The following is a 23647-nucleotide window of genomic DNA, read 5'->3' as shown; positions in this document are numbered from 1 at the left end:
ACCTTCTCAAGAACACACCGAAGCAAAAAAAAAACATGTAGAGCACGCGTAGTCGAAATTCGCAGCCGTGAAGGTTGGAAGTATATATCAGAGCACGCCGCTAAGGCTACCATAAGTGTTGCAGGCTACCATAAGTGCCGGCGAGGTTATGTAACGCCAGCCGGAAGACAGACGTGCCAATACTCGCTGCCATGAAGGTCGGAAGTATATGTCAGAGCACGCTGCTGAGGCTACCATAAGCGTCTCAAAGGAGAAAAACTTAAAATAACACCAAAGCAAAAAACAAATTCAGAACATGCGTAGTAAATTCACAGCCGCGAAGGCCGGAAGTATATATAAGAGCACGCTGCTGAAGCTACCGTAAGTGTCGCAGCTAGCATAAGCGCCGTCGAGGTTATATAATGCCAGCCATAGGACAGGCGTTGAATTTCGCAGCTGCGTAGGTCGAAAGCTATGTCAGAGCACGCCGCTAAGGCTACCAGAAGCATCTCAAAGCAGGAAGATGTTGTCAAAAGTACACCGAAGCAGAAAAATAAAATTGAGAATACACGTAGTTGAAAGTATATATCAGAGCCCGCCGCTAAGGCTACCATAAGTGCGGTCAAGGTTATGTAACGCCAGCCAGAAGACTGGCGTGTCGATATTTGCAGCCACAAAGGTGTGAAGTATTTGTCAGAACACGTCGTTGAGGCTCCCATAAGCGTCTCAAAGGAGGAGAACGTTGTCAAGAGTACACCGATGCAAAAAACAAAAAATTGAGAGCACGCTTAGTCGAAACTCGTGCCGCGAAGGTCGGCAGTATATATCAGGACGCCGCTAAGGCTACCATAAGCATCGCAGGCTGCTATAAGCGTTGTCAAGGTTATGTAACACCAGTCGGAAGATAGGCGTGTCGATATTTGCAGACGCAAAGTCTGAAGTCTATATCAGAGCACGCCGCTAAGGCTGCCATAAGCATCGCAGGGTACCTAAACCACCATCGAAGTTATGTAGCGCCAACCGGAAGACAGGTGTGCTGATATTTGCTGCCGCAAGCGTCGGAAGTATAAGTCAGAGCATGTGGCTGAGGTCTACCATAAGCTTCTCAAAGGAAAACGTCAAGAATACACGGAAGCAAACAAAAATTTTTACAGTACGCTCAGTCAAAATTCGCAGCCGCAAAGGTTGGAAGTATATATCAGAGCACACCGCTAAGGCTACTATGAGCATCGCAGACTGCTATAAGCACCGTCGAGGTTATGTAATGCCAGCCGGAAGGCAGGCGTGCCGATATTCGCTCCTGCGAAGGTGGGGAATGTATGTCAGAGCATGCGGCTGAGGCTCCCATAAGTTTCTCAAAGGAGGAAAACGTCAAGAATACATTGAAGCAAAACAAAAATTGAGAGCACGCTTAGTAAATTCACAGCCGCGAAGGCCGGAAGTATATATCAGAGCACGCCGCTAAGGCTACCATAAATGTCGCTGCTAGCATAAGTGCCGTCGAGGATATTTAATGCAAGCCATAAGACATGTGTCGAAATTCGCATCCGCGAAGGTCAGAAGCTATGTTAGAGCACACCGCTAAGGTTACCAGAAGCGTCTCAAAGGAGGAAGATGTTGTTAAGAGTACACTGAAGCAAAGGAATAAAATTGAGAACACGCGTAGTCGAAAGTATATATCGGAGCCTGCCGCTAAGGCTACCATAAGCGCCATCAACGTTATGTAACGCCAGCCGAAGACAGGCGTGCCAATATTCGCAGCCACGAAGGTGCGAAGTATATGTCCGAGCACACCGCTGAGGCTCCCATAAGCTTCTCAAAGGAGGAAAACGTTTTCAATAATACACCGATGCCAAAAAAAATTGAGAGCACGTGTACATAACTGCCAACTCTCCCGAATTGTCCCGTAGTCTCCCGAATTTTGATTACATCTCCATATCGTACGGACGCGACTTTAAATCTCCCGAAAAGAGACTGCCACACCCTGGCAATTTTTTTCTAATTTTTTAAATTCGTTTTTACCCTTGCTATAACTGTAATTCCATAGCGAGCTTTAATATAACCATGCCGTAAAGCAGTGTGAGAACAGTTTCAGAGAGTATGCAGAGTATGAACAGAGAGAGTATGCAGCTTTAATCGACTGCGCCATCACGAACAAGAGCAACCGACTTGTGCTGCCATAGACCAGTACGAGGACGCTTTCACGAGCCTGTATACCGTATCTTCACGACTGTAAGTCGACTGGAATGTAAGTGGACTCCCCGAAATGCATGTTCCAAAAACCTCAAAACACAGACAGATAGAAAGAGACAAATACACAATTTTTTTTCTATTTGTCCATGTTCTGGCGCTCTTTTTACATAATGTTCAACCAACTAGCCTCTCCGGAAAAAAATATTGCCTGTCTATACTATTCGTCTCCACTTCAAATCATGTACATATTTCGGCGATGTAAGCGGCAAGCTCAGCCTCAAGCTCTGGATAGCATACCAACCTTATCCCTATGAAGCCTCTTCACTTGGCGTTGACAATTTTGTGTCACTTTGAACCTTTGAACCTGCTGCTCACAACACAGATCTTTCTTTGACATAAATCATAGCCGCCTCCTTGGACACTGCACAGAACTAGCACCGAATGCACTTTGGACTGAAGAGCTTAGGACGAAGCATGTGCCTTGTCGCAAAGTCAAAAGTGCGAATATGCTAACCACGTAAAAACTCAACGAATGAATGGGGTCGGCTCTTCCATCAACCATCAAGACTTATTTGAAGTGCCGCTGTGTCACGGGACCCGACGCGACTGACGTGCAAAAAGCGAGCGTCGCCGCGATTTGAAAGGTGGCTCTTGCGTAAAGAATCGAAACTCCCGCAGGTGCAGTTCGTGCTGCGTAGTAAAAGTTTGAAAATGAAAATTCTGCCAGACAAGCACGCACAGTAACCTAATTTTGCACTTGGATCCGTAGAGCAAATAAATTCGCCGTATCATTGCTGATATAGTTTTATGTTGCTCTTATTCAGGATGCCATGCTTTGTTTTCGATTTTAAGTCCCCTCCGCCCCCTCCCCCCTGACATTTCTGATTTTCGAGCTCTAAAAAAGGGGTTGTCTTACAACCGTGTAAATACTGTATTTGGAAGTTTCTGACGATGCAACAATACATAGATCAGTTCAAAATAAACTAGTGAGCTGCCACTCTCACCTCTTGCTGATGTTGTCAGCCTCAATAATTTCCTAATTGCTACACAAAAAAAGAAAAAGAAAGACCTCTTCCCCCCTTCTCCTCCCACCACTGCGGCAGTAGTCTCCCAAATTTTCATGTTGCTAGGTTGGCAGGTATGCGCGTTGTCAAAAGTGTATATCAGAGCCCACAGCTACGGCTACCATAAGCGCTGTCAAGGTTATGTAACTCCAGCCGGAAGACAGGAGTGCCGATATTCGCAGCCACGAAGGTGTGAAGTATGTGTCAGAGCATGCCGCTGAGGCTACCATAAGCGTCTCAATGGTTTAAAACGTCAAGAATACACCAATGCAAAAAAAAAAAAAATTGAGAGAACATTGAGCCGAAATTTGCTGCCGCGAAGGTAGGGAGCATATGTCAGAGGACACCGCTAAAGCTACCGTAAGTGTAGCAGGCTGATATAAGCGCCGTAGTGGTTATGTAACGCCAGTTGGAAGACAGACGTGTCAATGTTTGCAGCCGCGAAGGCCGGAAGTATATGTCAGAGCATGCCGCTAAGGCTACCAGAAGCGCCTCAAAGGAGGAAGATGTCAAGAGTACACCGAAGCAAAAAAATAAAATTGAGAACACGCATAGTCGAAAGTATATATCAGAGCCCTCCGCTAAGGCTACCATAAGCGCCGTGAAGGTTATGTAACGCCAGCTGGAAGACAGGCATGCCGATATTCGTTGCCACGAAGGTGCGAAGTATATGCCAGAGCACGCCGCTGAGGCTCCCATAAGCGCCTCAATGGAGGAGAACGTTGCCAAGAATAAACCGCAGCAAAAAAAAAAGAACAAAAATTGAGAGCACGCATTGTCGAAATTCGTAACTGCGAAGGTCGGAAGTATGTATCAGAGCATGCCGCTAAGGCTATCATAAGTATCGCAGGGCACCTACAGCACCATCTAGGTTATGCAACGCCAGCCGGAAGACAGGCATGCCGATATTCGCAGCAGGGAAGTTCGGAATTATATGTTACAGCATGTGGCCGAGGCTTATCATTAGCTTCTCAAAAGAGGAAAACGTCAAGAATACACCTATTCAAAAAAACAAAAAATTGAGAGCACGCTCAGTTAAAATTCGCAGCTGCGAAGGTCGGAAGTATATATTAGTGCACGCCGCTAAGGCTACCAAAAGTGTCACAGGCTACCATTAGCGCCGTCGAGGTTATGTAATGCCAGTCGGAACACAGGCGTGTCGATATTCACAGCCACGAAGGTCAGAAGTATATGTCAGAGCACGCCGCTAAAGCTACTATAAGCTTCTCAAAAGAGGAAAACGTTCTCAAGAATACACCGATGCAAGAAAAAAAATTGAGAGCGCACCTATATACCTGCCAACTCTCCCGAATTGTTTGGGAGTCTCCCGAATTTTGATTTCATCTCCAGATTGTACGGATGCAACCTCAAATCTCCCGAAAAGAGACTGCCACAACCTGGCGTTTTTTTTTAATTTGTTATTTGTTTTTTTCCTGCTCTATAGCTGTAATTCCATAACCCGCTATATTATAACCATGCCGGAAAGCAGTGCAGAAGCAGTTAGTCACCAGTATGCAGTTTGAATCGATGGTGCCATCATGAACACGAGCAACCGACATGTACTGCCATGGAGCAGCACGAGGATTCAGACGCTTTCACGAGCCTGTATACTGTATTTACACGACTGTAAGTCGACTGGAATTTCAGGCGGCTCCCCAAAACGCATGTTTTAAAACCTGCTTAAACACGGACAGATAGAAAGTGACAAACACACAATTTTTTTTCTTTTTGCCCATGTTCTAGCGCTCTCTTAACATAATGTTCAATCAACTAGCGACTTCGGAAAAAATATTGTGTGTCTGTTCTATTTTTCTCCACTTCAAGTAGCATAGATATTTCGGCGATGTACGAGGTAAGCTCATCCTCAAGCTCTGGATAGCATACCAACTGTGTCCCTAGGAAACCTCTTCACTTGGCGTTGAAAATTTTGTCTCACTGTCGCTGCCATTCCCGCATAACCTGGCTAGAACCTTCGAACCTGCTGCCCACAACACAGATCTTTGGCATAAATGGTAGCCGCCTCCTTGGACGCTGTGCAGAACTAGCACCGAATGCACTTTGGACTGAAGAGCTTATGACGAAGCATGTGCCTGGTCAGAAACCGCGCAAAAACTCAACGAATGATTGTCGGCTCTTCCATCAACCATCAATACTTCCTGGAAGTGCCGCTGTGTCACGTGGCCCGATGCGACTGACGCGCAAAAAGCGAGTGTCGCCGCAATTTGAAAAGTGGCTCTTGCTTAAACAATCGACACTTCCGCAGGTGCACTTCCTGCTGCGTAGTAACAGTTTGAAAAGAAATATTTTGCACGAGAAGCATGCATAGTAACCAAATTTTGCACTTGAATCCGTAGAACAAATCAATTTACTGTATCCTTGCTGATATAGTTTTATTTTGATCTTACTCAGGATGCCATGCTTTGTTTTCGATTTTAAGTCCCCTCCGCCCCCTCCCCCCTGACATTTCTGATTTTCGAGCTCTAAAAAAGTGGTTTTCTTACAACCGTGTAAATACGGTACTTGGAAGTTTCTGACGATGCAACAATAGAGAGATCAATTCAAAATAAACTAGTGGGCTGCCACTCTCACCTTTTGCCACTGTTGTCAGCCTCAATAATTTAATAATTGCTAAACTAAAACAAGAAGAAAAAGACCTCTCTCCCCCCCCCCCCCCCCCCCCTTTTCCTCTCATCACCGCTACAGTGGCCTCCTGAATTTTCATGTTGCTAGGTTGACAGGTATGCGCATTGTCGAAAGTATATATCGGAGCCCACCGCTTAGGCTACCATCAGCGCCGTCAAGGTTATGTAACGCCAGCCGGAAGACAGGCATGCCGATATTCGCAGCCACGAAGGTGCGAAGTATACATGAGAGCACGCCGCTAAGGCTCCCATAAGCGCCTCAAAGAAGGAGAACGTTGCCAAGAATACACTGCAGCAAAAAAAAAAAAAAAAAAAAAAAAAAAAAAAAAAATTGAGAGTACGCGTTGTCAAAATGCGCCACTGTGAAGGTCGGAAGTATATATCAGAGCATGCCGCTAAGGCTTTCATTAGCATCGCAGTGTACCTAAAGCACCATCTTGGTTATGTAACACCAGCCAGAAGACAGGCATGCAGATATTTGCAGCCGCGAAGGTCGGAAATATATGTCCGAGCATGCGGCTGAGGCTTATCATGAGCTTCTCAAAGGAGGAAAACGTCAAGAATACACCTATGCAAAAAAAAAAAAAACATTGTGAACACGCTCAGTCGAAATTCGCAGACGCGAAGGTCGGAAGTATATATCAGAGCACGCCGCTAAGGCTACCATAAGCATCGCAGGGTACCTAAAGCACCATCGAGGTTATGTAACGCTAGCCGGAAGGAAGGCGTGGTGATATTCGCAGCTGCGAAGGTCGAACGCATATGAGAGAGCTCGCCGCTGAGGCTACCATAAGAATCTCAAAGGAGGAAAACGTTGTGAAGAATACACCGGTGCAAAAAAAAAATTGAGAGCACACTCAGTCGAAATTCGCAGACGCGAAGGTCAAAAGTATATATCAGAGCCCACCGCTACGGCTACCATAAGTGTCTCAGGCTACCATAAGTGCCGTCAAGGTTATGTAACACCAGTCGGAAGACAGACGTGTCGATATTCGCAGGCGCGATGCTCGTAAGTATATGTCAGAGCACTCTGCTAAAGCTACCTTCAGCTTCTCAAAGGAGGAAATCGTTCTCAAGAATACACCAGCTAAAGAAAATTAAAATTCAGAGCACGCTCAGTCGAAATTCGCAGACGCAAAGGTCGGAAGTATATGTCAGAGCATGCCGCTAAGGCTACCATAAGCATCACAGGGTATCTAAAGCACCATCGAGGTTATGTAATGCCAGCCGGAAGACATGCATGCCAATATTCGCAGCCACAAAGGTCGAAAGTATATGTCAGAGCACGCTGCTAAAGCTACCTTAAGCTTCTTATAGGAGGAAAATGTAAAGAATACACCTATGCAAAAAAAAAAAAAATTGAGAGCACGCTCAGTCGAAATTTGCAGACGCGAAGGTCGGAAGTATATATCAGAGCACGCCGCTAAGGCTACCATAAGCGTCTCAAAGGAGGAAGATGTTGTCAAACGTAGACCGAAGCAAAAAAAAAAATTGAGAGCACCCTAGTCGAAAGTATATATCGGAGCTGGCCGCTAAGGCTACCATAAGCGTCGCAGGCTACCATAAGCTCCGCCAAGGTTATGTAACCTCGGCCGGAAGACAGGCATGCCGATATTCGCAGCCACAAAGGTGCGAAGTATATGTAAGAGCACGCTGCTGAGGCTACCATAAGCGTCTCAAAGGAGGAGAACAATGTCAAGAATACACCGAAGCCAAAAAAAAAAGACTGAGAGCACGCGTAGTCGAAATGCGCAGCTGCGAAGGTCGGAAGTATATATCAGAGCATGCCTCCAAGGCTACCATAAGCGTCGCAGGCTACCATAAACATCGTCGAGGTTATGTAACGCCAGCCGGAAGACAGGTGTGTCGATATTCGCAGCCATGAAGGTCCCAAGGTATGTCAGAGCGTTCCGCTAAGGCTACCATAAGTTCAGTAGAAATTCGTAGGCGCGAAGGTCGGAAGTAATGTCAGAGGACGCTGCTAAGTGTCTCAACGGAGGAAAATGTCAGGATTACACCGAAGCAAAAAAAGAAGAGGGTGTTGAGGTTATTTATTGCCAGCCTGAAAGCGGGCATACCCTGCCAGCTACAGAAAAGTGCGCCAGCGAATGGTCATTGTGTAATGACAATTGCGGTATTTGAGAGCAGCTGAAAGGAGGAAAACATTGCCAAGAATACTCCAAAGCAAAAACAAAGAAAAACCTCACTACATGCATAGTCGTAGTGATGCAGCTGTGCATTGTTGTGAACTGTGTATCAAACAGCATTTTGAATAAAATTGGATTTCAGGCAATCTCTCTTAATCAACATACAAATGATATGGACATAACTTTCATAAACAGCATGCAAATGATATTGACATAAGTTGAAGAGTATTCAATTCGCATTTGATTTTATGCTTTCACTAATCGATTTGTATTTGATTCAGTTTTAGCTACATTATTCATATTTGATTTGATACCAAGGGTGTATAGTATTCGTATTCGATTTGGTTTGGAGAAAGTACTTTTTGCACACCCCTAGTTTTGAGTTAATGATAAATTTTTATGGCACCACAAGTCTGTTACATGGAGGGAAAATTCTACTTCCTGAATTAGCTGGTTAGGACATAAAGCCTGGCTAACAGCATGTCATGGATCACTGCCTTGAAGCTTTAAGGCACATTACTAAATTCCAAACTGCATTCCTTGTCTGTGTAATAAACCTATGGCATACTGTAACTACTACAAAATTCCAATAACCAGCTAGTTGCGACATGCAAGTCGGACATACTAACCTTTCCTGGTTACAACCCAAATTTAAATAATGATTTTCACTTGCTTTTAATGCTGTCTTTTAGCCTAAACAGAAAAGTTTGAACTCTAAGATAAAAATGTACGCCTTTGTCTGATGAGTGGACTTTTTATTTCATTAAACACCTACATGTGGATGAATAAGCCCTGCCAGTAGCTCACACTTTTTGGAGGGCTATAAAATACTCCAATTGCCATTGCAAAATTTGCTTGGAATGCTGAAGTGCACACATACATGAGGAGTGAATGTCCACTGCTTGATATGCGCGTATGTCTAATGAGAGTCAAGATGAGGAAGGATGTTCCTCTCTGAATGTTCTTTTTGGCTTCTTTGCAGTCAATCTTTATTGTGCCACCGTTTCCTTGATTCATGATATTCTTGGCATTTTGTTATGCACGAACAGCTCTTGTAAGAGTATTTGAACTCACGAAGGGTGATATTAAGGGCTTTCTTGTGAAAGAAAGTGGTACAAATGTACAAGAATATAAAGAAAGGCCGAAAGATGATTGCGCCATGGTGCAAAATTGCGAATGGACGTTTAGTTCTAAATTTTAGTCATCTGATCTAAAGCCAGCACATTCAACATCACTGTATATGTTCTATCCAAATGTGATGTCTAGACAAGGCCTACTCTGAATGCTAACACTAAGGGGCCAACTTTTAGTTCTGACTGAGAAAAAAAAAACTATAAAGGCGAGCCAAGTTATTTGAAGTACAGTTTTAGCCAACCGAGGTTTATTCAGTGTGTGCCTGTGAAAAAAGGGTGGGCTGTGGCTTCCTCATTTGTTTCAGTGGCACAAAATCCCAAGCTACCACTGACAGCCGACAACTTCATCTTCACACGCGTTGCCATCCACCAGCCGCCTGACGAGGTTGTGCGAAATGCGGGGCAACAGTGTACAAGAGGCAAGCGGCGGACTGGTCGAGTTACCCGGACCTCAGCAAAGGAAGAATTGTTGGCATCACCTGCAGCGGCCGTACTGATGTCCCCAGCATCAGGAACAGCATTGTCAGAAGAACTGACACCACCTTTTGAGGTAAGTGAGATTGTGTGAACCCCGTACTTAGTGATGACTTCCCTCTGCTCCTTTGAAAAGCAGATAAAATTGTGAATTGTAGCAGCACTTCTGTTGACAGTGAAGGTTTATGGATAAGCATCATGATGCAGATGACATCAGTGGAGATGCTGCAGCATTTCCTGCATTTTGGAGCATAATTCCCGATATTTCGGCAAGCTGTGGTTGCACTACGAGGCACGTCAGAGATTAAAGCTAGGGGCAGTAGCATGGAGCACGACTAATGTACATGGCCCTTCTGCATTAAGTGGCTCTTCAACCTTTTGGTTACTTGCAAGAACAAATAGTGCAAGAACAAACGCTTGTAGCTCGTGCGAATTTTGTGTTACTCTCAACTAACAGGATTAATTAGACGTGATATTCTTTGTGTGTGTGATCTTGTTAAATCCAGCACAGGGAAACCTCATAGTGAGATTGTGTTCACCTGCACTACTACCCGAGCTCTGTTCATACAGGAAAGAACGCAATAGCTGCTGCCAGTTACCTTGACTGGTGTCACTGAGCCACTAAGCACCATGTTGCTCAAACAGCATCGGATATGTGAAGTAGCACGCTTTAATTTGTTTTCACATTCGTGAGTTTCAACATGGGCACTCCATCATCGGTTCTAGAAAGCGAGTTAGCATCACTAGGACCGCGACTCATTCACGCACTGTTATTTTCCAGTTGATCTGAAATTTGTTATTGGTAGTCATTCAGAACCTGACGAACATTGTCGACTGATTTGATCTTCTGGCTGTCCAAGGAACTCTCAAGAGTCTCCGCCAGCACCACAATTCAAACGTGTCAATTCTTCGGCGGTCAGCATTCTTCACAGTCCAACTCTCGCATCCATACATCACAACTGGAAAGACCATAGCACGAGTTATACAGATCTTGGTTGGCAGACTAATGTCTCTGCTCTTTACTAGGCGGTCAAGGCTAACGATGGCTCTCTTTCCCAGAAGCAGGCATTTCCTAATTTCATGGCTGCAGTCTCCTTCCGGGGTAATCTTGCAGCCCAAGAAGAGAAAATCTGTCATAGCTTCCACTTCTTGTCCCTTGATGCTCCAGGACTTGATGGGGCAAGACGCCATGATCTTTGTCTTTTTAATGTTCAGTTTAAGCCCAAACTTCTCACTCTCTTCTTGTACGCGCATCAGAAGTCTCTTGAGTTCCACTTCACTTTCTGCCATTAAAGTGGTATCATCTGCATATCTAAGGTTGTTGATACGTTTCCCAGCAATCTTCACTCCAGCTGAAGATTCGTCCAGACCGGCCTTCCTTATGATGCACTCAGCATATAGGTTAAATAGGCAGGTCGACATTATGTAGCCTTGTCTCACTCCTTTCTCAATAGGGGTGTTACAAATGCCAAAGGGCATGACTTTAAGGGGGACACTGATCCGTGCTGTCGAAAATCAGTCTAAACATTGGATTTTTTGATTTCATTTTTATGGTCCTTTAATGTTTCTGCAACTATTTGCAAATTTTGGTTGAAAAATACCACCTATTTGACATGTTACAGCTTTCCAAAGTTGCGAATCTGTACGCTTAGCCCTTTCAATTGAGGTTAAATCGTGGTGAGATTTGATCAGCTGCAGATCGAGAAATACACGCTCCACCGGCATCATTTTGGTCGCATTCAAAAGATCATGATTCAGGCTATTTCCATGTCACAATTGTCATCCAAACACTCGAAGTGGAAAACAAAGGCAAAAAATTACAGAAATGTGCTGCTATTGGGTTCCGAAAGCATGGACCCAAATGACTACTTTTGGTTGGCTGCCGATGTAGACTGCTTGCGGCCTGGTGTCATTTTGAAAAGACGCGTAGTTAGGCCTAGCTGGTTTAGTGACTCAGCATTCATGACCACGCTGTAAACCGTGGAAAGTTTAGTCTCGAGCATCATACTGGCCTAAAAAGCCAAGAAAAGTAAAGATGAGAGGCGTGCCAGTGACTCGGCAACACAGCATCTTGTTATTGGCAATCAGTGACAAAGCGGCGATGCTACTCGATGGGCCAACAAGGGGCGTAGCCGATGGTGGTCGGTACAACAGATAAGCGAGCGAACGATTTTCTGACTGACTGACCTCAGTCTAGCTTTAAAAGCAGGTTTATGCACTAAGTGCAATAAGACAATTATACAGTCGAACTCGGATATATTGAACTCAAAGGGGATTGCGAAATAGTTCGATATATCGATAATTCGATATACAGGAATCGGCTTGAGACGCCGCTTACGATCGTGAAAAACGATACCGTATTTGTCTTGTAATCAACCCACTCGTATAATGAACCCATCCTCCACTTTTGCACTCGAGAATTTGAAAAAAAAAAGTGTTAAGGCCAGTTCAAATGCAACCGATTGAGCTGATCACAGCAACGAGCAGTAGCGACAAAGCGAAAAATTTTCATCTTGTTAGAACTGCGTCGCTCTCGCCACACCAGCCACTGTGTCAGCTCAAAACAAGGTGTCTTTGTCACCACAGCAGAAATCGCGTAAGATATAGCGGCTGCGGACATTAGGAAGCGGCATTTTTTTTTGCGGGAGACCATCTTTTCATCTATGAACCAACAAAAGCAAGCGATCAGCTGTGATCATGACACTGGCTTTTAGCATTTTCCGCTTCAAACAGCATTTGCAGTTATTACGCTTTCAATGCTTTTGTGGCAGTGGACTACGGCCAACCCAAGCGTGGCATGATAAATCAAACCAGGCCTGTGCAATCAAGCCATCACGGGCACTCTGCCAAGTTCACTCCGCACCACCGCAGGAACTATCAAAAGATAAACACGCCTTGACGTTATTGCTGCACAGCATCTTGGCACGCTGCCAATAAAACAGCTGTGGATGAGACGATCGAAACAGAGGGGCACGCGCCGTCGACATGCAAGCAAATCGCGAGCGTTTTTGCTTGCATGTCGATGGCGCGTGCCCCTCTAGCTGATCGCTTGCTTTTGTTGATTCATAGATGCAAAGATGGACTCCCGCAAAAAAAATGCCACTTCCTAACGTCCGCAGCCGCTATATCTTACGCACAACGATAGGAATAGATGACTCTTGCAAAAAGAAAATGGAGAGAGATCCGATGCTTCTTGACGTCCGCAGGCGCCATAGCCACGTAAGCCGCCGCGCGCTGAGGGTTCGCAACACATGCTGAAGAAAGCGTTCGACGTTTTGTCTGAAAACAGGCTGATCTGGCTGAGTAGCTCGTGTTATCGCGAACGAAAGCCGGGAGAGAGGAAGGAGAGAGGTAGCTTAGCAGAAGAAAGGGCCACACCCTTGCACTTCGCTCTATCGCGTTTTTTCTCTCTGGTTCCCACCGGTTCTCTTTGGTTCCTTCATGCAACTGGCTTGCAAATGTCACGTGCTGGCACACGGGAAACGATAACTGCAAATGTGCGCGTGTTTGGGGAATGCACGTGGCGCTTCCCTAGACCAGCCATCGCCAAACTGTCCCCCTGTCGTTCCTTCCACGCGTGGCTTGAAAACGTCACGCGGCAAAGGGCGGAGGGTGATGCGATCGTCTTTGGGAAAGGCACACCTTCCAGTGCGTGGTGCAGAGTTCAATATATCGAACGACCGTTGAAATTAAGTTCTATATAGGACATAGTTTTCCTTCATGGGATTTTCAAGTGGATATTCAGTCAATTCGATATAACCAAAATTTTAATTATCCGGGTTCTATGTATCCGAGTTTGACTGTAGTAACAAGGTAGATTGTTGAGCTAGTTGATTAAACATTAATATAAACAGCAGCAGAAAAAGCAGTGACACTGAAGAAACATGCAGTCAAGGGTGATGCTGCACCATTCTTGTGTTTTCTCTGCTGCCACTTATAGGGATCAAGTGTGTACTAGCTGCATGACTGCACTCATGAGTAACCACTTCATAACTGTGATTTCTGGAATTTTAACATGCTGTTCTACAGGAGGCCAAGCTGTCATGTGGGAACGCCTGCAGTGGACGGCGGAAGGCACGCAAGCCATTTTGTGGCTGCTGTGACGTTCCACCTGTACAACACCAGCGATCACTCAAATTTGCTGCTAGCTACAATGGCCTTCATCGTGGCTCCAATAAATGTGAGTTTGTTACTATCTTATGAGCCTAGGCAGTTTGTAGGGGTCAAGTGGTGGCAGCTAGCACTGGACTGGGTAATTGAAGGGAGAGGCCCTTCCACTGCAGTTGGCATAGTAATAACGTTGATGACGATGACGTGATTACTTGGGCGAGTAACCTGCAATTGAAAAAAAAAAATGACCTGACGTTGACCTTCTGGGATCATCCGGATTCGCCTTTTTTTGCACTTTTCTGCCCTCTTCCAAGCTACACATGTCAAAACAAAAAGAGTGTTTTTAATGCAGTCAAATGTTGATATTGTTACCGGGTGTAATAATATAACGTCTGAAATACCTATTTGCTTGCATAATGCTTGGAATTGTTGCAAAAAAGTGATGCTAATTGGGGCGTGCGATAATTATGCGAGGAAAATTTCGAGCAAATGTTTTGGAGCGCTAAAAGCAAATTTAAATAGGTGCAAATCGGGATTCTTAGGTCAGCTATTGTAAATATTGTCACATAGTGGTGACAAGGTCGTTGACACCAAATGAAGACACAGGCTTGATGGTACTTAAAATAACTCTTTATTGGGCTGACTTGCGCCCGCAGAAGAACTAAGCAACTCGGCGGCGGCGATAGCAACAAACGTTCTCGTCGATCGTCGAACAAAGAATGCCCGTACACTCGTCAACGCTCAATTGAAGGGCTGCTCAGAGCAATCTAGATAACGTCGCAAATTGCTACCAGTACACCCTGGAACAGTGTGGAAACATACGCAAGTGATCCGAATCTTCGAGACAGATCTCGGCGCATCTTTCGCGACAAAGAAAATGGTAACGCGTCGTATTGCGACAACAAGCATGAACAAACACGGGATACAGAATTGATACGTGTGCCAGAATCAGAGATATAAGGCCGCATGCCGGCGGCTGTTAAAAAAAAACAACAAATACAGTTTTGAAGGTTTTGGGGCATTACTCCTTCCTTAAAAAAACCATCGCCTCGACGTTCCAAAACAAAGCAACTTAAACATAAACAATGCAAAGTTTAAACACCACAGATTCTTTAACGCACGTAATATGGCTAAAGTCATACAACATGTACAATTTCTGAACGTGGGCGCCGCTGTTGTGATGCTGACGTTCCGTCGGGAATGACTTCATAGTCCAGTGGTCCGACGCGGCGAATGATTTTGTACGGCCCAAAGTATCGATTCAACAACTTTTCACTTAGTCCCCGACGGCGAATTGGTGTCCAAATCCACACTTGGTCTCCTGGGTTGTGTTCTGCGTGGCGTCGTAAGTTGTATCGTCAGCTGTCGGTGCGCTGTTGGTCTTTAATACGCAGACGTGCGAGTCACCGGACTTCCTCTGCACGCTGCAGGTGGGCGGCGACGTCAAGGTTGTCCTCGTTGGTTACGTGCGGCAGCATTGCGTCGAGCTTCGTGATGGGCTCCCTGCCGTAGACAAGCTTGAACGGGGTCGCTCTGGTCGTCTCCTGGACTGCCGTGTTATACGCGATCACGTACGGCAAGATGGCGTCCCAGGTCTTGTGTTTAGCGTCGACGTACATGGCGATCATGTCCGCGATCGTTTTGTTCAGGCGCTCCATAAGGCCATTGGTCTGGGGATGGTACGCAGTTGTTCGTCGATGGCTTGTATGACTGTATTCCAAGATGGCTTGCGTCAATTCTGCCGTAAACGCCGTACCCCTGTCCGTGATGAGCACGTCTGGGGCGCGGAGTCGCAAAAGAATTTGTTCAACAAAAAATTTGGCGACTTCTGCCGTGGTACCATTTGGTAGTGCTTTTGCTTCGGCGTAACGGGGAAAGTTGTCAGTGGCCACGATGATCCACTTGTTACCCATAGACGAAGCTGGAAAGGGGCCGAGGAGATCCATCCCAATTTGTTAAAAGGGCAGGTCTGGGGGCGGAATCGGTTTTAGTAGCCCTGCTGGTCTGATAGGGGGCGTCTTGCGTCGTTGCCACTCACGACATGTCTTCAGGTAGTGGGCAACTTCGGCAGGCAGTTGCGGCCAGTAGTACTTCTCCTGGTTTCGACCCAATGTGCATGCAAATCCGAGATGGCCTGCTGTGGGCTCATCATGCAACGGCTGCAGAATTTCCTGCCAGAGGTTTTTAGGCACTACAAGGAGTTGCGCAGTCCTGTTGGGTGCGAAGTTCTTCTTCACGAGGAGGCCATTGCTTAATGTGAACGAAGATAAATGTCGCCTGAACACACCAGGAGGGGAAGCAGTCTTTCCTTCTTAGTAATCGGCTAGCGCTTTCAGCTCAGGGTCTGATCGCTGTTATGTGAAACTGCTGGCGCTTACCGGTCCCAAAAAGGTGTCATCATCGTCCTTCGGGGGTGCGTCGACGGGAGCGTGTGATAAGCAGTCTGCGTCGGAATGCTTCCGGCCCGACTTATAGACTACAGTCAAGTCGCATTCTTGAAGTCGTAGGCTCCATCTGGCAAGGCAGCCGGAGGGATCTGTCAAAGTAGCCAGCCAGCAGAGCGCGTGATGGTCGCTTACCACCTTGAATGGTCGGCCGTATAGGTATGGACGGAACTTAGAAGTGGCCCAGATGATCGCAAGACACTTTCTCCTGTCCGGCACTCTTCTGGACGAGAACGGCTCCTAGGCCCACACTGCTCGCGTCGGTGTGAATTTTGGTCTCAGTACAGGAGGTTACTGCAGGCGGCGCTTGAGATCGTCAAAGGCTTCCCCTTGCGGCGCTTCCCATTTAAAAGGTACGTCAGCTTTTGTAAGCTGCGTCAACGGTTCGGCGATGCGCGAAACGTTTCTGACAAATCGTCGATAATAAGCGCACAGCTCAAGGAAGCGGCGCACAGCTTTCTTGCCGGCAGGCGGTGGGAATTGTGCGATTGCAGCTGTTTTCTCCGGGTCTGGGCGAATACCATCCTTGCTAACAATGTGACCTAGGCTACTCAATTCTTCGTCGGCGAAGTGACACTTCTCTGCTTTTAGCGTTAGTCCTGATGACTTGATGGCTTCCAGCACTGTCTGCAGTCGTTTTAGGTGGTCTTCCAAGTTTGACGAGAAGACAACGTCGTCTAAATATACCAAACAAATTTGCCACTTCAAGCCTGCCAGGACTGTGTCCATTACTCGTTGAAATGTGGCTGGTGCGGAGCAGAGGCCAAATGGCAACACCTTGAACTCAAAAAGACCGTCCGGTGTGATGAATGCGGTCTTCTCGTGATCTCGTTCGTCGACCTCAATTTGCCAATATCCGCTCTTCAGGTCCATCGATGAGAAGTACCATGCATTGCAGAGCTGGTCGAGAGTGTCGTCGATGCAGGGAAGCAGGTAGACATCCTTCTTGGTTATGCTATTCAATTCGATATACAGAAATCGGCTTGTGATGGCACTTACGATGCGAAAACACGATACCGTATTTGTCGCGTAATCAACCCACTCGCATAATGAACCCACCCTCCACTTTTGCACTGATAATTTGAAAAAAAAAAATAAAAAATGCGTTAAGGCCAGCTCGCTCACATGCAAGCGATTGATCGATCTCAGCAACGAGTGGCAGCGACAGAGCGAAAATTTTCAAATTTGTTGGAACTGCATCCCTCTCGCTGCTCGAGCCACCGCGGCAGCTCAAAACAAGGTTTTTGTGTTGCTGCGGCAGAAATCGCGAGCGTTTTCGCTTGCATGTCGATGGCACGCGTCACTCCGTTTCGATCATCTCATCCACTGCTCATTTCTTGGCAGCGTGCCAAGATGCTGTGCAGCGATAACAATAACGTCGGGGCGTGTTTATCTTTTGATAGCTCCTGCGATGGCAGGGAGCAAACTTGGCAGAGTGGCCGTGATGGCTTGATTGCACAAGCCTGGTTCGATTTATCACGCCGCGCTTGGGGCGGGGGTCATGGTCGCAGCAGCTGACCATGTGCTTTCATTGATTCATACATGCAAGGATTAACGACTCCCGCAAAAAAAAAAGGAAAACCCTGCCACTTTTTAACGTCCGAACAGCACGATAAGAAAGGATGACTCGCAAAAACAAAAAAAAAAAAAGAGAGAGAGAGCTGCCGCTTTTTAACGTCCGCAGGCGCTGAGAAAGCGTTCGACACCTGTCTGAAAACGGGCTGAGCTGGCTTGACGCATGCGTAGCGCGTGCTGAAGGAGAGAGATAGCTCGGCAAAAGAATGGGCACACCCACACACATGGCTTGCAAACGTCATGTGTTGCCGCGCGGGAAACGATAACTGCAGATGCGCGCCTTTGGGGAATGGGCGCGGCACTGCCCAAACCAGCCGTCGCCGAACTGTCCCCTCTCATTCCTTCCGCGCATGGCTTGAAAACGTCACGCGGCAAACGGCCAAGGGTGACGTGATCGTCTATAGGGAAGGCACACTTTCCAGTGCGGAGTTCGATATATCGAACGACCGGCGAAATTAAGTTCGACATGTGACGTGGCTTTCCTATACTTTTACATGGGATTTTCAAGGGGATATTCCGTGAGTTCGATATAACCAAAATTCGAAATATCCGGGTTTGATATAACAGGGTTCAACTGTATACATATTGGCAAGGAAACCTACTCCTAGTTCTCGCCTCTCCGGCAAACCTCGATAACTCAGTACATGCCCATCCTTCAGTACAGTATATGCCTCATTCAGCCTCTTAACCTCACTTAGCCCTATAACGTTCCATTTCACACCCTCTATTTCCTCCAACAGCACTGCTAAATTAGCTTCTCTAGCTAGGGTTCTAGCGTTAAACGTTGCCAGGGTCAGTTTCCAATGGCGGCCTGACCAGCAGAACCAGGGATTTTTTGCACCCCCTGCTGTGTCACAGGTCTGACGGCTGGTCAGTTGTTCCGCAGACACTGGTGACTGAGGGCCAGGGTTTCATAGGACTAATCATGGGAGATTGTGGCCAATTCTGCACCAGGGTGACCAACTCCTGTTCTGGTGAGGGAGTGTGGAGTGTGTTGCCGGATGTCTTCACCAGCATCAGGTCGCATGCAAAACCTGTTCATGCAATTCCATGGACATGCAGATTTTTTTAATGTCCGGTGGAGAATTAGGCGGCACCGAGATTCGAACCATGGTCCTCTTGCATGTGAGGCGGATATTCTACCTCTACGCCACCGCCGCACAGGCGGTGGCAACATACGCAACAACATACATTGCTACCAGGTGGCAACATATGTTGTCTGCCAAATGCACAAAATACGCCAGGAGCAGTAAGGCATTCTGCAGCCACCAGGAGATGCCCTTTGTCACAGCAATAAGTCATGAACACCTATCATGATCTGAACCTGAGTCTGGACAGAGCTCACAATAATAATTCGAGTTCAGGCTTTCAACTCAGATCATGAGCTGAATGTCAATCCAGACTCACTGACAACTCAGCTTTGAGTGGGCGTACAGACTCACTCATGACTCGGATCACGATTTAAATGTGAGTCCAAACTCATGATTTGAATGTGAGCATGTGTGAGCCCAAGTGAGTCGAGTCGTGAGTCAGCCCGCTGACCTATGGAGCCAAGTAGCAAACATTCATTTTTACTAAACTTGCTTAAGGAGTAAGAAATTAATATAATGATTTAATCTGCATCTGACTGTACAGAATCATGATTGTAGGGGCTAGTATTATGGCGCAGAGGTTTTGGTCACAACAGTATCCAAGCCAAGCAGAAGCCAGAAGAAGCATAGAAAGTGGGGTCATTTTCTCTGTGTTATTTTCAGAATTTCCTTGCCAGTAACTATCATGAGTCCTTGCTGTTACATCAATGGATTCTTTGTATCTGTTCCCTCTTAGGTCCTGCTCGTGGCATCCCACGGACCTACACCCGGGACAAATCCGCTATTGCGCTTCGACGCCGGCATTTGGATTTTGCAGATAAGGATCCATTTTCATCTTCAGAGCTGCCTGCGGCCCAGAACTCTAGTGATGGTGGGTCACCTTTTAGCTGGGAACAGTGTGAGGACAAAGGAGAACCAGCAGCAGAGGCCTCGAAGAAAACTGCGTCCTATCTGAAACCTGGTGGAGAGAAGGATTGCATAGATCTGCCCTCTGTGAAGCAGCCTGTTGTTGTTGTGAAAGACATTTTGAGGCCGGAGCTCGGGAGGGACCATGCTGAGGAGGGCGAAAAGGCAGCAACCAATACTGATCAAGTTCTTGCCAGTCCGAACGTGTGTGCAGTTTTTTGGGAACATACGGCTGCAAGGCAGCTGTACCAGGTCTTAAAGACAAGGCACAGTGGCTCAGGGCAATCTGCGGTAGCTACCACAGAAGGTGAGTACATGGTGTCTGAAAGTGGGATGCCTGGCATCACAATGTGTGAATGCATGCCCTTGTCCCCTAATCTAGTTGCGCTTGTGTTGCTTTTATCATGTTGTCACCCATCTTTGGCACAATACAGAATATAGCCACATTGGCAAGTATATAGCCATTCAGTGGATGCTTGCCACAGTGGCCATGTCTAAAGTTTGTTTTTGGAGGAGAGAAAGGATCAGGCCAAACATGCATGTACCTTCGAGACTATCTTTCGATACATTTTGTATATCAGTATTAGGTACCGCGTGCTGAAAATGATGCTATTGAAGTATCAGCATTGAAAATACATATTTAGTGTATCAAGTACATTAATGGTACTCAATACTTTAAAAAGCAGGCAAATGTTTAGGCTGCTTGGAGTCAGACTTTGGGTGGTAGTATAATCTGGATGGCAGCTCGGTTTCTGATGCCACCTCAGTTCCCACGTGCTCAGTTTCCTTCAGATACCCCGTTTCCTTAGCCTTGCCGATATCTCGGTGGATACTCGCTTGTACTTTCGGCACAGACACACAAAAAAAGATACACAAACGACAGCGAAAACACAAAGACAGAGAACACGCAGTTGGGAATACACCGCACATTGCTGTAGCCCTAGTCATTATGCCACCATTTGCCTTTCGCCATCTCTCAGGCATCTGGTTCTTATCAGAGGGTATACTGTTGAATGCAATAACTTACACACAACCCCTCTTTAGTCCACAGAGGTTCTCGAGACAGCTCGCTGGCAAGAACGCCAGCCTCTAAGGTCTTGGTCGGCCACTATGCGGTCGGCTAACCATCTTTCTTGTACCTTACAACATTTGCTTTGAAACAAACTAAGTTTTAATGGTTTGAGGATGGGACTGCCTAATGAGCCCTTGAAAGGAAAAGCTCAAATTAAACGCCAGGAAGCCCGTCTTCCCCTGCTCAGTGCGCAAGAGCATAGCCACTTACAGTGTGGATCCCATGCCTGCCTTGTTGAAGGAAGAGCTGCCGCTTTAGCCTCAGCAAAGCAAACAGTGCGCAGTCATTTTCACGATTCACAATGGCAGATGAAGAAACTCCTGACGGGCATCTGGACTTTTTTCCTGCATCCTGCACTTATGGCAGTAAGTGGAGGCACTTTATAACTGTAACTGCTGTAGGAAGAAGTTCATTATTCCTGTGTTTTCAAAATAACTGTCCCACTCCCTAAGTGCATGGGGCATGCAACTGTTAGCATAGGGAAAAGGCAGAGGCCATCACGTAAGTAATGTATGATTTCAAATGAAAGGCATCGGAAAAACGTTTCCAGTTTATTCGTATCTAGTCAGGTGCTTACATATTATTCCACATAAAAAACGCCAGGGTAAACTTTACTAGGCTACTTATGTAAGCAATCACTTCAACTTGCCCTTGGCTTCAGTCCAACCTAAAGTTCTAACAAAGCCAGCTGCATAGACACTGGAGCTTCATTAAAACCATGTGGTCAGATTTAAGCCCTTTTCAGAAAAAGTGCTCTATGAGGCATATGGCTCCGAGGAGGTCGATGGAGTACTCCTTGCCATTGTCGTAGCAAAGGAGCATGCGCTTGAGCAGGTGGTACCGATAAATCTTCCTAGTGTGGTGAATGACGCCTTGGTCCATCGGCTGTGAGATCGAAGTGGTGTTCGGAGGTAAAAATACCATCCTGATGGCCTGGAGATGTGGGATGTCGCCATGTGCCGGGCAGCTGTCGATGACAAATAGGACATTCCTGCCCGTGGCCGCGAACTTGCGGTCAAGTTGCCGCACGTGCTCTTCAAATATTGCACCTGTCATCCAGGCTTTCTTATTGTGCCTGTAGACGAGTTCATCCTTTGGCGGCAGCCGCGAATTTTTGAAGCAGCGAGGCTTCCCCGTCTTCCCGACGACCAGTAGCGGCAGCTTGTGTTTACCGCACATGTTTGCGCCGAACAGCACAGTAATCCTGTCCTTGGCCTGTTTCCTACCCTTGATGGCGGTGTTCTTCACTGCGAATGTTTTTGTTGGCAGCATCTTATAAAAAAGTGCAGCCTCGTCAAGGTTGTAAACGTCGTCTGCACCGTACTCGCTAAGCAGCGGCGCCAATGTGTGGTTTCTCCAATCCTCGACAACGCTCTCGTTAATGCTGCCGCTCTCACCACAGACGGTGAGAAAGGTTAAATTATTGTGTTCTTTAAAACGGCAAAACCATCCATTGCTGCTCTTAAATTCCTCGTGCCCAAGTTGTAGAGCTAGGTCGTTGGCCTTCTCCCGCAGTAGCGTTCCATTGACGGGAAGGTGGGCAGCGTTTGCTTTCTGCAGCCAGCGGAGCAGAGCAGCTTCCGCATCTTGATACATGGGAGCCCGCACTCGTGACCGCTTCGAAGAATAGGTCTTGCCGTAAGCCTCTAGTATTTTTGACTTGTTGCTCAATATTGTGGACAACGTCGAGAGGGGCACGCCATGCCTTTTGGCCAACTCGGTCTTCGAACAAGCGCTCTTGCCTGCTTTCTGGCATTTCTGCACTGCTACGGTCACAAAGCTGGCACTTCTGCACAGTCCCGCCCAAAAAAACGGCACAGTAGCCACCACCGGAACCATCGCGCACCCCGTGCGTTGCGAAATCTTCGGGGGCGTTGCACTAGGTAGAACTGAACTATCTTGAGTGTTTTGCTGCAGTTCAATCGGACTAATGTGCACGTGTGGTTTGGTTTGCTGTTTCTGTTTTTTTTTGTTTTTTGTTGTGTTTCATACCTTGTGCACCTTGCGTGCTGGGTTTGAAGCCTTTATAAGCACGAGTATTTTCTAATAAAATTTCTGTTGATAGTCAGGACTTGTATGTTTGCGTGTTTCTTTAGCCGGTCTTCGTTTTTTGCGCTGTACATATTGTTGAACGGTACTTCACATTAACACGGAAAGTTGCTCTCTAGACGATGGATAGGATAAAAATGGGCACAGCCAATTGAGGCCCATGTATTTTTTTCAGATTATTTTAATAGGTCTGCAGCTTTAAAGAAAGCAGAGCAGTTTGAATGCAAGTTAGAAAAGAAGATTGTGCCACCCATGAAACTGCACGACAGCCAATATACTAGCTGGATGCTTGGATGTGTTCTGTATGTGGTAGCCTACCAATTTTTCAGACTCCAAAGATTCGGACTTTCATCCAGGATCCGTCATGTGCCCTATTGGCCTCGATATCGAGCAGAGTCGCTGCCTAGCATCACAGTGGTGAACCCTACCCAGTGTGGATGCGTGCTCGCATCGTGTGTCAGCCCGGAGGAATTTACGTGCATGCGTGCAGCGCGTACAAGAGTGATTTTTGTTTGTTTTGCTGTTCCTGTGCACTTTTGCTTACTTATCTGCCTCTTGCAAAAGAAATATGAACAGGCTATTACCCCACATTCCATTAAAAAAAAAAAATACTTGTCCATATCGAGTATGTCACGCTGGAAAGGACATATCATCAGTCACGGTCTTCGGCGCTTGAGATCCTTTGACAAGCGGCGTCTCAAACAAAGCGCTGATGTCATTAGGTGCCGTGTCAAAGAAAAACAGGTGGCTGCCATCAATGCAGCTTAA

General features: G+C 46.5%; 1 protein-coding gene across 2 annotated transcripts in view; it reads left to right on the top strand.

Moving 5' to 3' along the window:
- LOC146188252 (uncharacterized) overlaps positions 1-23647 on the top strand; it is a 228692-nt gene that overhangs the window by 95879 nt on the left and 109166 nt on the right. For both annotated transcript variants that reach the window (XM_084603705.1, XM_084603706.1), the window contains 3 exons: positions 9464-9708; positions 13662-13812; positions 19589-20065. In XM_084603705.1, the coding sequence (XP_084459831.1) occupies positions 9464-9708; positions 13662-13812; positions 19589-20065 (873 nt within the window). The remainder of the gene's footprint in view (positions 1-9463; positions 9709-13661; positions 13813-19588; positions 20066-23647) is intronic.

The sequence above is a fragment of the Amblyomma maculatum genome, chromosome 5 (genome assembly GCF_055883805.1).
Source record: "Amblyomma maculatum isolate TAMU_Amacu chromosome 5, ASM5588380v1, whole genome shotgun sequence".
Lineage (NCBI taxonomy): Eukaryota > Metazoa > Arthropoda > Arachnida > Ixodida > Ixodidae > Amblyomma > Amblyomma maculatum.
The sequence above is the reverse complement of the archived record's forward strand: the minus strand, read 5'-3'. Positions and strand labels throughout refer to the sequence as shown.